This window comes from Opisthorchis viverrini (genome assembly GCF_000715545.1).
Source record: "Opisthorchis viverrini unplaced genomic scaffold opera_v5_439, whole genome shotgun sequence".
Lineage (NCBI taxonomy): Eukaryota > Metazoa > Platyhelminthes > Trematoda > Opisthorchiida > Opisthorchiidae > Opisthorchis > Opisthorchis viverrini.
Genome location: NW_008752097.1, coordinates 183402 through 198668, shown reverse-complemented (window position 1 = coordinate 198668; position 15267 = coordinate 183402). Strand labels below are relative to the sequence as shown.

The following is a 15267-nucleotide window of genomic DNA, read 5'->3' as shown; positions in this document are numbered from 1 at the left end:
TGGTGGGAACACCGGATCAGCAGTTCTGAAGTACGTCGAATGGTATTTGGCAGAAATAATTCACCCTCGATAGATCAACTGATCACACCGCATATGTTGCGCTGGCTTGGCCACGTGTTGCATATGCCAGTCGACCGACTTCCTCGAAGCGCTCTTTTCGCACAACCACGTGAAGGGTGGAAGAGAGCCAGAGGCGGTCAACAGTGACTTGGCAGCGAAGTATGAAAGCCATTACCAGCAAACTCAGCTGCGCTGGTCAGTGCAGTCTTCCTGGATGTGGACCCCGAGACGCGCCACATCAAGGGCTAGAGACATTGTCAGATATGGCCCAGTCGCGTCCTCAATGCGCTCGTGCNTCGCGCCCTCAATGACGCTCGTGCATCCAAGCTATCGCCTTCAATGCATAGCTCTTTTTCCAACCCCCCGTACTTGACAGCCCACTGACAGTGCCGGATTTATGCACCAATTTATCGGCTCCCGCTTGCAATGCGCAGCTACCTAGCCCTCCCCCCAAAATCATCGGTGAACGAAACTGCGGCAGCTACAACCACTGTACGACGAGTACGCGGTTATTACAGCTGACAATGATTATGATAACAACTGAATGTCCATACTTCCTTCAACCCGGTGTTCAAACAGTTCGCAAATGCGTATACGTCTACATCTTCGTGTGAACTTGAAACTCCAGTTCTCATAATCACCGGCAGTTGGACAGTTTGTACGCATTTTTCTAGTGAGCACGGATTCCCTGGTAAATAGTGTTGCTCTGAGAAATGCGGTTGATTCGTCTAAATAAAGCTCTCAGGCGATATACCACCCATCCGTACGTGTTTTCAAGGACCACGATCGGTTTGTCTGCTATTGATTGGCCGCACTTTTCTTGGGGTTTTTCACACTACAGGGAAACTTGGTGCTATCAGTTCGTCCGGTCATAATGAAACTTACTGAAGGTTACTCATGGTAAAATAATAGTTCTGCGGCTGTTACTATTTCGGCACAAAGCTCTCTTTGAAGGAGGTGAGAGATGTCGCCATGGTGCCCAAGGGTAAACCAGAGCATTTGATAACTCAGTCGAACCGTAGACCTCCTGGTCATGGGCTTCATGCCTTAATCGAGTGTTATCTTGAAGTGTTCTTGCCGGAGGTCGGCCGACTGAAATACGTTCCTGCATGGTTTGGTCCCCGGGTGTGACACTGTGACAGATAAAACAAACCAACTTTGCGTAGTGCGCATAAGACTTCTACCAAAACTGCTTACAAGTGTACGTGAGCTTCATGGCGAATTTGTCACGTATTTGAATCTAGAAACTACCTCAGTACGCAAGTATGGCATATGGGCAAACAGCATTCACTAGTAGTATAACAATCTGTGAAAACGGTTACAGTGCGCAATCCCTATGCAACATGTTCGAGAAAGAGGAGAAATCCTACAAGGGCCTGCTATCCAAGAAGTCGTGGCTGAAGGAGCCAGTCGATGCAGGATCATAACGTAGACCTACTGCGTGGAGGTTTTTTAACAAACGTAAAATTATTAGTGCACTGCTGTTGACGGCCATAATACAAATCAGAAGGTGTATGCACTAATAAAAGTTTTTAGCATGGTTGACAGTGGTGGGTTGCAACACTACAATGCGAAATGAGAGCAAGTCAAAAAAGGAACTTATCGTCTGTGAGAAAGTCCGGACGGCGGGAACGTGTTTTCTCCGCGGTACGACTGCTACACGTGTTCCATAGTTGCCCGTGGATTTGTGGAGGGGTTGACTTCCTGCTCCCTGCGCGCGCGCGAGTCTGTGTGTCGACTGTGTTCGGTTTCCCTATATGTAGGTCCGTTTGCGTGTACGTGGGTGTGTTAGCGCATGAGTTGTTGCTACGCTCACTAGACGGTACCGACAATCGATGTCCGATGAGTCATCTTAATGTGGCGTGGTTTGTGAGTATGAAAAAGGACAAGTTTCGTGATCCAGTTAGCGACTGTGAGCTGAACAGTCAAGTGTGTGGGTGACGGGCTAGCTACAAAAGCACGGGTTTTTCCGAACACAGAATCAGGCGACTAAGTGGAAGTCGCTCTAGCGGTGATTCTGCCTTGGTTCCTCAGAACAAGCATTTTCGATACCATCCATTGGGCAGTATCGAAGCCGAATGGCAACGTGTTCATACGAATCATATATCCTGGTTATCTCCAACAAGGACGAAAGGTTGCACGGTTCTTTTTCGTTTTCCAGCTCAGAGTAAATCTGATTAAAGGCTGGAAAAGTTATTTTTTAAAAACCCAAAACACCCCGGAAATACGCGTATTTCCGAATAACACGGTGATCCACTATCGAAATGCGCAATGTCCAGTTGCATGAACCACTTTGGGGTTCTTGCCAGAACTTGTCTAAGATATTGATAGTGCTGATAAGATGCGCGCGGACGAATACTTGTAATACAGTGCACTACTGATTTCGATTTCTAACTAAATCAACAGTGATTCACTCATTAGGCTGAAGCAGGTGATAGATTCATCCAGTTCAGGTTCCAGGAAAGTGATCATACACGAGCCGGTTTCAACGAAAGCACTCCTGATTAGGCTAAATATTGTGGTAGCAACTTGGTTTGCGGCTCATCCCGTCCTAATGGATGGCTCATCAGTGGTTTCCTGTTTCCAGATTACTCCCTCCTTGAAATAAACTACTCAGCAAACTTAAACGTAGTTTCTTCCGAGAAAATATATTGCAACATCTCGAATATCGTACCGGTTGAAATTTGAGGCGGCCTGTGTGCAGTACATTCATTCATAAGCAGGAGATTCTGCTCGGATTCAGTTAAAAGCAAACTGCCGTGCAAATGAGTGCATTCCGCTAACTTGCTGAGTCCTACTAAGTCCGCTGTTCTCGTGCAGCCCTCGACTAGGCCAACCGAGTTCGCTCACTGGCACCACTGTATCGAAAAAAAACAGGCATTTAAGATCACAAAGTGCCGCGATAAGGTTCCGAGAAACAGGTGCCAGAATCCTCTAAATAGCTTCCTCCATATCGTGGTGATTGTTACAAGGCAACAACCTCATATGGCCACGAGAAGTTCGCACGTAAACAGTCTTCGTTATGAGCCATGCATTTGTTTTATCGTCAAGGTAACAGGTTTGTCTATCTACAGGGATGGTGACACTGTGAAGATCTATCTTGAGGCTGAATTCACAGGGACCTCCACATAATTGGCCTCTCCACTAATCCTGCCGCAGTATTCTCTACCTAATATGTGGAAATAACCGAATGGTTGAGTAAAAGCTGGGAATGAGTACTTTCAGTACTTCAGCCTCTTTCATTTGAACGACGTTCAAAGTTCAATAATCATTAGTGTAATCCATACAGTGAACTTTTCCATAGTTCCTTGATGCATTCTTGTGCCCGTAGTTTACACTGGATCAAGATAAATCTTTTTTAGCTGTTGTGGAATAGTTCCACAGGATTTCCGGCCACAGGTACACCGTCTAAAAAGGTATGAAGTATTGAGTGAAGTCTGTGGCTACAACATTGGTTAGGCGGTCATGCGTGTTGGCGCACGCTGTCGCGCACACGGGCTGAATCCCATAGGGTCACGTGACTGGTTCAAACCCACTCGTCCTGTCAGCTGACTGGTGTGTGGTCTTTTCGCCGGGCCCGACCACCAGGTTTGTGGTTGGTTGTTCAGTCTGCATATGGGACGGCCACAAACTACACGTTTAGTGAAATATCCAGTAGGCACTGATATCAAAAAAGTTTCGATTGCGGGCCCTGTTCTAGCCCATCGCTGGTACAGGGCCCGTCAAAAATGTCCCATTCGGATGAACAAGGGGATATCGAACTGATCATTCCAACGCGCCATCATTTCTTCTGGAATCTTAGGCTTGGTAGTGCAGTTCGGGATGTCAGTTTGGCAATCGAGTGACTGATATCGTTTCACTAAGATGTGAACTATCGACAAACCGAATGTCGTGTGGCGGAGCGGAAGGAATTAGTATCGTTTTTAGCGTTTCCCGAAAATACCCTCTCGAGGGTAGATTAGTTAGAAACAGGCAACAACAGGTGAATTATGAACAAAAAACCGACCAAGGCTAAATTGGCCGCGTTAGCCGGAATCCAGACAATAACCGTCCTAGTACGGGAATCAAGAAATCTGTCGTGTTCATCGATGGTGTGGTTCGTTCAGGTGTGTAACCTGTGCCGAACTCCAGTTGGGTTTTGTTCCATTCCGTAATCAAATTTCTTTCTTCAGGCAAAAACTAGCCACGTAGAGAGTAAGGCTAAGCTACTAAACTCTCTTTTTGTCTCTTGATTCTGGTTGAAACACAAAGCGCAGCTCCATTGTATTTATTCGTCCCTCTCATGCAGGTGGACGGCAACCCAGAGATGCATTCGTACTACGCGAACAAGACATTGTTTCCATGCACAGTCCTCTTCTTCGTCTGCGGGATCACGAAAACCAAATGCGCAGTTTGAACGTACAGGCGCAGTTTATTGGACAACACATGGCGCACTACCTGCGCGAAATCGATGCCGATCGACGAAGGATGGACGACGAACTGAAGCGCATGACGTACGTTCTTCTTACAAATAGATCGGGTAGAGAGACAGGTTAATCCTATCAAGTATTTTTTTTACAGCGAAAGCGATTTTCATTTTTCCCTTCCGGAGAGACCACCAGGGAAGGTCGAAAGAAAGCACTCTTTTCTGGAAGAGATTCATAGCCAATGAGTGAGGCTCTTTGTTTCTAATAGACCCCACTTAAGGATCGTTCAAGAGGGGAAGACAGCTGTACTTTCAAAAGAAATCCCTCTAAGTAAAGGAAGATTTTTCAGACTGTCCACAAAAGCATCCGACGTCAGGTGTGTGACTCAGTGTGGACTCTCTCAAAAGGCCAAACCCAGAGGAGACGACAAATCACATTTTATCCTAATTAGCCTCTCATGAGGCTGGATTGTTTTGTATTGTCTGTTAGTGATCTGGTTGTAACGTCATTAGGTTGATTATCAGAAGGTGACAACAAGCACTAACACATATGTTTTATCAGAATGATGATGGTCACAAAAGTTGTGTGCACTTGATGAAAATAAATGCAATACAAGAATGGAATAAGCCAAAAAAGTGACTAATCGTTCAAGGACAACTGTTGAGAGTTCCAGAGTGACATTCTGGACGCAGGACGTATCTTCACTTTAGCACAGCTGCTGCACGTGTTCCGTAGTTGGCCTTGGGGACCTTTGGAGCTCGGTTGACTCCCTGTCCTGTGCGCGGATGTGTTTTTGGGCAGAGTTGCATGTAGTGTGAAGAGATGGGTGTCCCTTCGCGTTTGATGCTTGCACGAACGTGAATACAACTTGACCTGATGTGGTTGAAGTTCCCAAGCGTGGCGCGTGACACAGTTGGCATAGCCGCGTAAACAAAAATGGATATTGTAATGGACATGTCGTCGGCTGAGGTTACAAGTGGGATAGCAGTTGTCACGTGATTTGAGTGTTTGTGACGCGGGATCTAGTGCGTGACCTCCACAAGTCCACATACATTAAGGAACACCGAGCCAGAAAAGGAAACTACTCACAAGGTTGCTGAAAACTCTTTGACAGCCAGCCACCGGTTTCGCCCTTCTTGGGGTTCATCAGGTAGGCGCAGTAGAATATCATAAACCAGAGATTTAGTTGAGTGTCTCGTGAAAACCAAATTGATTTGCAAATGAGTGTATTTCTCGAAAACAGTCCAATTTGGGTTCAAGTAGAACATAAGGTTGACGGAAACTCGGGGACTGCGCCTACCTGATGAGCGCGAATTGGAAGGGCGAAACCGGTCGTGGGCTGTCGAAGAGTTTTCAGCAACCTTGTGAGTAGTTTACTTTATGAAAATATACTGCGATATCTCGAATATCATGCCAACTGAATCATGAGACGGCCTGCGTGCAGCACATTCAGCTGTAGATTATCATAAACGAGAGATTCGGTTGAGTCTCTCATGAAAACCAAACTGATTTGCAAATGAGTGTAGTTCTCGAACACCGAGCCAATTCAGTAAAATAGTTAGGTGGCGACTCTAGTCGTACGTTGTGATAATTAGGCGAGCTGTCCAAAAAGAACCCTCGTTAATTGATTCGTGTTCACAGTCATGTTGGCTTCTGATGAGATTTTGATATGTAGGATGACAAGCGGGGGTCTGTCTTACAAGTGAATGATATGTACCATACAATTATGATGTCGTCAGCGGTCTGCGTACCTGTTAATCTCCACACCAATTCCCTACTTCAGATGAAGGCTATCACAAATAGAACTTGTGCAATCTAGGTTCGATTAATTTCCACAGATTTTAACCCAGACTGTAGTCTCCACTCCAGTCAGTTGTCCGTCTCGTCTTACGCGGGTACAAGTGTTTTACCGTAGTTTTGTCAATCATATTTAGCGTGAAAGGTAGATAAACAAGAACAGACCAACTCAAAGTTAATTGCAGTAGTTGGTTGGATAGATTAACAGATGCAATGAGACACTGCGACTTTTCCACGTGTCTTGTTGGGTTATAAACCTGATAAATGGCAAACCACGTTTTTTTCACGTTTCTCACCTGCATACAGGAGAGAAAAATGACCCTAAAATTACTCTCCATGTTAAAACAAGCTTCAAATAGAACAAAACCTATATGTACATTAACTGATGTTCCCAGTCCAGTACCTGTTGCCAGAAAGAACTCACCTGCAAGGGTACACAACAGCTTTATTCCAAAAAAATGGGTGCATGCGAGTGCAACGCCCCCGCGCGACTTAAAGGGCACTTTCTGGCATTGATCCAGGCTGTCTGATAGGCGTTTGGTGAACACCCATTAACATCGATCGTGCCTCTATGAACTGCCTGAACACTGATCACATTCGATCGTGCCTCTGTGGCGTGCCTGAACATTCATTGGCCTCTGCTGAATTGATTGAATCATTGATTAGCCTAGATGCTTGCCGGCTTTCCTATTGAGATTTTGGTGGAGTTTTAGGGTCTCAGTAGGTTCTGGGGTTACTTTCAGAAATCTGACCTTCTTGATAACTTTGGCACTTTTAATAGTTACCTTATACCTGTAACGTGCTTGGCTGATTGAAAGTCACCTTCACGTAGTTTGGTTTATTGGTTCGCGATGTGTGCTGTCTTGCTGTCTGTGACAAAAACCACAGTTGGAATGATCAAAAGGAGGAAAGTGCGATCGGGCACGTTTCAAACCCAAGAACGGAAGACTATAGCACAACGCAGGTAGCTAACAGACTGAACAAACTACGAGTGAGGTGACTTCCATTGGCTAGTCAAGCTACCTTTTACAAACTATAAAAACGCAAGGAACAGTTGGACCGGAAGCATTTTGCCACCGATCGAGATGATATCGCCAGTGCATATCTCGGGGATCGAAACCACAGCGTAGCATAACGGTGCATCAGTGGTTGCGCGTGTGACGATGACATGGCTACTACAAACTTTGCATATTTATGTTCGTATTTGTGAGAGCACTCGCCTCAAACGTAGAATCGTGTTAAATGGTTCTCTCTCTCCCTCCCTCCATACAGCTCACTGCAACGTGATCACCAGACACAATTAGAGCACCTGATCAGTCGTGTTCGGCGATGGAGCAGTCGATATGACCGGGGACACCCGAAGTTCGATAGTCAGGAGTCAGGAACTAGCTCTAGTGTCCGATCCAGCACACGGTCTGATGTGACTTGGCACGGGGAAGCAGCTCCCAGGGTCAGGAAGGACGTGATGGATGCCATAACACAGATTGGTGTGGAAACGGAAAATGCTGCATCACAAACGCACCAATTAGAAATGACCACCGAAGTGACTGAGTACAGAGCAGCTCGTCCCTTGAAAGAATCAATCTGTCAGATTGGTCAGATCACCTCTGTCCAGTTGATCCAAACAGAGGGTCTTCAAGCACCACCACCGCCTCAAAAGAGTGAACTGTTCGAGGCGATCACTCAGACCGGTACAGTGCATGCCGATGCATCTCTTCAGGCCGATATGCTTGAGACTTCTTGGGTTGGGGTGGAGCAAGTTCGGACACAACAGGCTCTTCCGACTCAGGTTGGAGATGCGGTTTGTCAAGTGGGTTATATTCAGAGCACAAGCCACACGCAAACGGAGCCATGGCTAGGCACTGCTGTTTCCAGAGCACGAAGCCAGCAGAGTNCAAGTTCGGACCCAACAGGCTCCTCCGCCTCAGGTTGGAGATGCGTTTTGTCAAGTGGGTTATATTCAGAGCACAAGCCACACGCAAACGGAGCCATGGCTAGGCACTGCTGTTTCCAGAGCACGAAGCCAGCAGAGTGTTGGACTTCAAACTTCTGCAGCTCAACCAGCAAGGGATGCGATTTGTCAAATTGGTACCGTTACCTCAAGTGCAAGCATACAAACGACTGATCTAGCACTCAGACCCAGCAGAAGTGTCAGCGAACAATTTGTCGCCAGTTCGATGCAGCCCCGACCCGTTTCGGACGTAATATGTCAGATTGGCAGTTTGCTCGCCGTTCAGGGAACCCAAACACCGCACGTGGAGACCTCGACTTTCCACGCTATTACTCAAACAGGCATGATAACCACAGAGTCTGCGGTACAATCTGATCTGTTGCTAGAAAGGCCACGTCAGGAGTCAACGCTTGCTGCCGCGTGTCAGGTAGGTGTTCTGCAACAACCGGCGGCGGTACAAGTTTCCCTGCTGGCACCACGTCCTTCCGTTCTAGATGCCATCTGCCAGATCGGTCTTCTACAGCAAAGCGTATCGACGCAAGTCGAGCCACCAACAGGAAGACATTTTGATGTGGCAACTCAGTTAGGATTCTTAACCATGGAACAGCAGCTGCAGACAGAGATGTTGGAGGAGATACCGATGGTTGAGGTCATCCAACAACAGCAACAACGTGTCTTCACAACAACAGCTAACGTAGAGACTCAAGTGGGAGTGCTATCCAACAACCAGGCCACCCAATTTGCCGGGCTTATTGGAAAACCTTCCATGAGTATGGCGTGTCAAACGGACTTGGGGCTAGTCAGAGACGCAACAGTTCAACAATTGGGGAAGTTTTACGTGGACAGCTATAACGTTGAATCACAAACGGGTGTCATCACCACCAATTGGGGCACACAGACAGAGGATAGGATGATTGAAACAAAAACCATGCCAGTATTGTCCGCTCCGGCCCCGAAAGCATATGCATACGTGACGCAAACGTCGGAGCAACGTCGACCGAAACTGCACGAGTTCGCGTTGCAAACACCTCAAGAGTTGAAACCCAAACCTCGAAGTAAGAGCTATGATGTACTCACGCAGGTCGGTATCGCCAAAGAGTCTCGGTCAACACAAGTCGAAAGAAGTCACAAAGACTACGATGTGGGCAGTCAGGTTGGTGTAATATCGCAGGCCAAATCAACTCAGACCACAGAATACTCAGCGGTTGCACCCGTAGCCTTTGAAGTTGAGTTGCAGACAGGCGTAGTCACAATGTCAAGAGATACACAGACTAGGATAGATTATCAAAAACGTGTGCAAGTTGAAGATGCCAACGTAGGGACTGACATTCGAGTACGTGGTAGGGATGCAACAATCGCTACAGAGGAGCAACTGGTCATGGAGCCTGTGCTAGTGCAACAAGCATTTCGGCCAGTGACACCAAAAATGGACTATGGACAACAAGTGGAAATCCTATCCACGCGATTTGACGTGGAAACTCAGTCAGGTGTAGTTACCCAAGCAGACAGTACACAGACGACCATAGTGGCGGAAAGCGCTGCCAAAGTTTCCACCGCAAAATACGATGTTGAAATGCAGTCTGGAGTCGTTACGCAAGAACATAGTACACAAACAGAGATTAAGTTGAGTGCTGCTATTCCCATGGATGACGCAAGCGTACAACATGAGCCACGGAAGCCAGCAGAAAACAAGAAGTTCCAAGTTGCCATCAATCCATTGGCATATGATGCCATAATCGAAAGTGAACAACCAATTCTGGTTGATACGGTTACCCCAGTCAAACAAACTATTCCCCATGTTCCCAAATCTGAAGCCTCGATACAGACAGTGACAAAAAGTAGATACGATGTGGAATTACAATCAGGAATTATTAGTCACCCACACAGTACGCAAACAGATATGAGAATGAAACCTGCAGTTCCCATGAGTGATGCCGGCATCCAGTATGGGAAATCACCAGCTGTAGGGTACGACAGACTCCTTGAAACAGAACCGCAGCTCCATGTGGATGTTGTGGCTCCAATTCAGCAAGTACGTGAGGTGATACAGACAGACGACTTTTGCGCACAAGCCTCTCTGGCTCCTTCCAGGTACGACGTTGAAATGCAGTCAGGAACAGTGACAGACGTGCACGGTACTCAGACGGAGATAAAATTGCAGCCTGTTGTTCCAGTGGATGACGCAAGCGTGCAGCATGCCACACCAAAGCCTAAACCTGGTGAGAACAAGAAGTTCCAAGTGAACCTCAGTCCAGCTGCATTCGACACATTGCTGGAGAGCGAACAACCACTTCGTGTGGATGTCATCGCGCCGGTGCAGCAAGTCATTCCGGAGGTTCGCACGTCCGAGGCCGGGATACAGGCTTCCTATGCACCTAGCAAGTACGACGTCGAGCTACAATCAGGGACTGTCACCGACGTACACAGTACACAGACGGAACCGAAGCTAACACCAGTCCGGCCCGTCAACGATGCCGGTATGCAATTCGAAGGGAAGAGACCCGTGGCGTACGATAGACTGCTGGAGAGTGAGAGACCACTGCATGTGGATGTTATAGCTCCAGTACAACAAGTAAGACCGGAAACACCCAAGGATGACTTTGGGGTACAGGCTGACATTCTCCCAAAGAGGTATGATGTGGAACTACAATCCGGAGTCGTTACCGACACGCATGGAACGCAGGCGGACACGAAACCCAGGCCCATCGTTCAAGTGGATGACGCTAGCGTACAGCATGAGTTCAAAAAGCCTGCTGCGTACGACAGACTGCTGGAAGCGGACCAACCAGTGCGCGTAGACGTTGTAGCCCCGGTTCAACAACTGCTCCCGGTAACACCTAAAGACGACGTTGGAGTGCAGGTTGCCATTGTTCCAAACAAGTTTGACGTGGAAATGCAATCAGGAGTCGTCACGGAGACCCATGGCAACCAAACAGACTTGAAACCCAAGCCTGTCGTTCCGGTCAACGATATTAGCGTGCAACATGTGCTTGCCAGACCTTTGGGATATGACAGACTCCTTGAAACAGAACCGCAGCTCCATGTGGATGTTGTGGCTCCAATTCAGCAAGTACGTGAGGTGATACAGACAGACGACTTTTGCGCACAAGCCTCTCTGGCTCCTTCCAGGTACGACGTTGAAATGCAGTCAGGAACAGTGACAGACGTGCACGGTACTCAGACGGAGATAAAATTGCAGCCTGTTGTTCCAGTGGATGACGCAAGCGTGCAGCATGCCACACCAAAGCCTAAACCTGGTGAGAACAAGAAGTTCCAAGTGAACCTCAGTCCAGCTGCATTCGACACATTGCTGGAGAGCGAACAACCACTTCGTGTGGATGTCATCGCGCCGGTGCAGCAAGTCATTCCGGAGGTTCGCACGTCCGAGGCCGGGATACAGGCTTCCTATGCACCTAGCAAGTACGACGTCGAGCTACAATCAGGGACTGTCACCGACGTACACAGTACACAGACGGAACCGAAGCTAACACCAGTCCGGCCCGTCAACGATGCCGGTATGCAATTCGAAGGGAAGAGACCCGTGGCGTACGATAGACTGCTGGAGAGTGAGAGACCACTGCATGTGGATGTTATAGCTCCAGTACAACAAGTAAGACCGGAAACACCCAAGGATGACTTTGGGGTACAGGCTGACATTCTCCCAAAGAGGTATGATGTGGAACTACAATCCGGAGTCGTTACCGACACGCATGGAACGCAGGCGGACACGAAACCCAGGCCCATCGTTCAAGTGGATGACGCTAGCGTACAGCATGAGTTCAAAAAGCCTGCTGCGTACGACAGACTGCTGGAAGCGGACCAACCAGTGCGCGTAGACGTTGTAGCCCCGGTTCAACAACTGCTCCCGGTAACACCTAAAGACGACGTTGGAGTGCAGGTTGCCATTGTTCCAAACAAGTTTGACGTGGAAATGCAATCAGGAGTCGTCACGGAGACCCATGGCAACCAAACAGACTTGAAACCCAAGCCTGTCGTTCCGGTCAACGATATTAGCGTGCAACATGTGCTTGCCAGACCTTTGGGATATGACAGACTCCTTGAAACAGAACCGCAGCTCCATGTGGATGTTGTGGCTCCAATTCAGCAAGTACGTGAGGTGATACAGACAGACGACTTTTGCGCACAAGCCTCTCTGGCTCCTTCCAGGTACGACGTTGAAATGCAGTCAGGAACAGTGACAGACGTGCACGGTACTCAGACGGAGATAAAATTGCAGCCTGTTGTTCCAGTGGATGACGCAAGCGTGCAGCATGCCACACCAAAGCCTAAACCTGGTGAGAACAAGAAGTTCCAAGTGAACCTCAGTCCAGCTGCATTCGACACATTGCTGGAGAGCGAACAACCACTTCGTGTGGATGTCATCGCGCCGGTGCAGCAAGTTATTCCTGAAGTTCCGAAGTCTGATATCGGAATGCAAGTGTATATCTACCCTGAAAGATTTGACGTGGAACTACAATCTGGGATAGTTAGCACAATACATGCTGTCCAGACAGAGCCTCAGCTTATCCCAGCTGTTTCGGTGGATGATTCTAGTGTGCAACACGTAAGCGGGAAACCCAAACCAGTTGAAGATAAACTGCTGCAGGTACGTATCGACTCAACTGGGTATGATAGGAAGGTTGAAGCGGAACGCATCGATATGGTTGATCTAGTCGCTCCAGTGGTCCCAATAAAATACGATGTGGAGACACAGTCAGGTGTCGTTACGGACTCGCAAAGTATACAAACAGACCTGCGGCTCAAGTTGGATGTTCCCGTTAGCGATGCAAGCGTACAACACGAAGAACGGAAGGCTGCGGGTTACGATACACTATTGGAAACGGAGAAGCCGCTGAGTTTGGAGGTGCTTACCCCGGTTCAGCAACTACACCAGGAGCCATCAACAAACGACTTTGGGATACAGGTTACAATTCTTCCAAATAAATTTGATGTGGAACTGCAATCGGGCATTGTTGTCGATGTGCATGGCACGCAAACGGAAATCGTTCCTGTAGATGAAATATCGGTTCAGCATGAAACAATCAGACGGCATCCGGAAGAAAACAAGAAGCTTCAGGTTAATCTCGCTCCAACCCCTGTGGACGCGATCCTGGAAAGTGAGCCACAACTGCTTGTAGATATCGTTGCACCGGTTCAACAAGTTCACCGTGAAATTCCAAAACATGTTGAAATACAGGTCGGAAGTACACCGGTCACATATGACGTGGAACTACAGTCCGGCATAATCACGGAGGCCCATTCAGTTCAGACAGACGAAATTCGGAAATCTCCAATCCATACTGCCGACGCGGGTGTGCAGCACGTACCAGCTCAAGCTAGGCCAGGTGAGAACAAGAAGTTTCAGGTCAATCTCAGTCCGTCAGCAGTTGACACTTTGGTTGAGGCTAAGCAAATTGTGCTCAAAAATACTGTTGGTCTCCAGGCTGAAGTCGTCCACATGACTACTGATGTGCAAGTTCAATCTGGTGTGATCACTTCCGTAGCTGGTGTTCAAACAGATGTGCTGCGAAAACCACCAATCCTGACCGAAGACGTCTCGATCCAGTTCACAGAAAAACGACCAATTGGTAAGGAAAATCAAACTAGTGTGAAGCCAACTACACGCGACCAAACCACACAGAGTGAGGATGTGCTACACATCGACGTAGTTGCCCCGGTTCAAAGAGAGGTTATTCCCACAGAAAATAGGGGTATACAAGCTATCATCCAACCTACCCGACGTGACGTGGAGATGCAATCAGGAACCGTGATGAGTGTACACCAAACCCAGACTGAGGCAGTACTGAAACCGGTCATTCCTGTGGATGACGTGAGTGTACAATACGAGGCCGCAAGACCGACTGCACGTGACATGATTGTGGAGAGTGAGAAACCATTGAGTGTAGAAGTGGTTGCTCCGGTGCAGCAAGTCATGCCGGAAATACCGCAAGTGGATATGGGGATACAAGCATTGATAGTGCCTACCCGATACGATGTGGAAATGCAATCAGGAGTTGTCACGGACGTGCACGGAATTCAAACGGATAAGGTTCTGAAACCTGTTGTTCCAGTAGACGACGTGAGTATACAGTACGAACAAGATATCGAACCAGCAGGGAAGAACAAGAAATTGCAGGTTGCATTACATCCCATGCCACATGATCGAATGTTAGACAGCGGCGAACCTATTTCGGTTGATATCATTGCGCCTGTGCAAGTTGCAGCTATTCCAACTGCCGAAGCCAGTTTACAGGCAATTATTACGCCTACCACGTATGATGTCGAGTGCCAATTGGGCGTGAAGACCAAGACTGGGTCTACTCAAACAGATGCACAGAAAAAAGCCGACACGTTGGATGTCAACATTCAATACAAGTATGTGCCTGAGGTTCAAACAAGTCAGAAAGAAGTCCAAGCTGAACTGAGGAAGGAATTTATTGACATTGTGATTGGCACTGGACCCGAATCACGACCACAATGGAAAGATTACCAGTCCGAGACAGAAGAAGAGCTAAAGGTTCAAGTCCTACCCCCTGTACAGGCGGTTATTCCCAGTGAAGATGTTGGCATACAAGCGGAATATTCCCCTATCACATACGATGTGGAGTTGCAGTCAGGTGTTTTAACAATGATTCACGACACCCAAACTGATCCATTGATAAAACCGGTGGTTCCAACCGATGATACAGGTGTCCAGTTCACACAAGCTCCGCCGAAAACCGGGGCAAACAAGAAATTCCAAGTCACCTTAACACCACAAGGGCATGATACTGTTATGAGTGGTGACCTTAAAACGCAGCCAGATGTTGTTGCCCCTCTCACGTACGATGTGGAATTGCAGTTCGGAGTCATCACAGCCGTGCGGCAAACACAAACGGAGCTTGAATTGAAACCACCTGTGCCAGTAGACGAGGTAAATGTGCACTATGAACGGGCCATGCCCATTTCACACGATACTGTTTTGGAGAGTGAGAGACCTTTTGTTGCAGAGATCGTTGCACCGGTTCAGAAGGTCATACCAGGCATAGAAAGTAGAGAAATGGGCATACAAAC

At 47.8% G+C, this 15267-nt stretch overlaps 2 protein-coding genes across 2 annotated transcripts in view; one reads left to right on the top strand and one right to left on the bottom strand.

The window, feature by feature from the left end:
* Positions 1-15267, top strand: part of T265_11024 (hypothetical protein) — a gene marked incomplete at both ends in the record, with an annotated part of 101697 nt that overhangs the window by 27688 nt on the left and 58742 nt on the right. Inside the window, 3 exons of the mRNA XM_009177564.1 lie at positions 4349-4553; positions 7536-8064; positions 8177-15245. Of these exons, the coding sequence (XP_009175828.1) occupies positions 4349-4553; positions 7536-8064; positions 8177-15245 (7803 nt within the window). The remainder of the gene's footprint in view (positions 1-4348; positions 4554-7535; positions 8065-8176; positions 15246-15267) is intronic.
* T265_11025 (hypothetical protein) overlaps positions 1-15267 on the bottom strand; it is a gene marked incomplete at both ends in the record, with an annotated part of 84741 nt that overhangs the window by 37847 nt on the left and 31627 nt on the right. The window contains one exon of the mRNA XM_009177563.1: positions 10173-10424. Coding sequence (XP_009175827.1) covers positions 10173-10424 — 252 coding nt within the window. The remainder of the gene's footprint in view (positions 1-10172; positions 10425-15267) is intronic.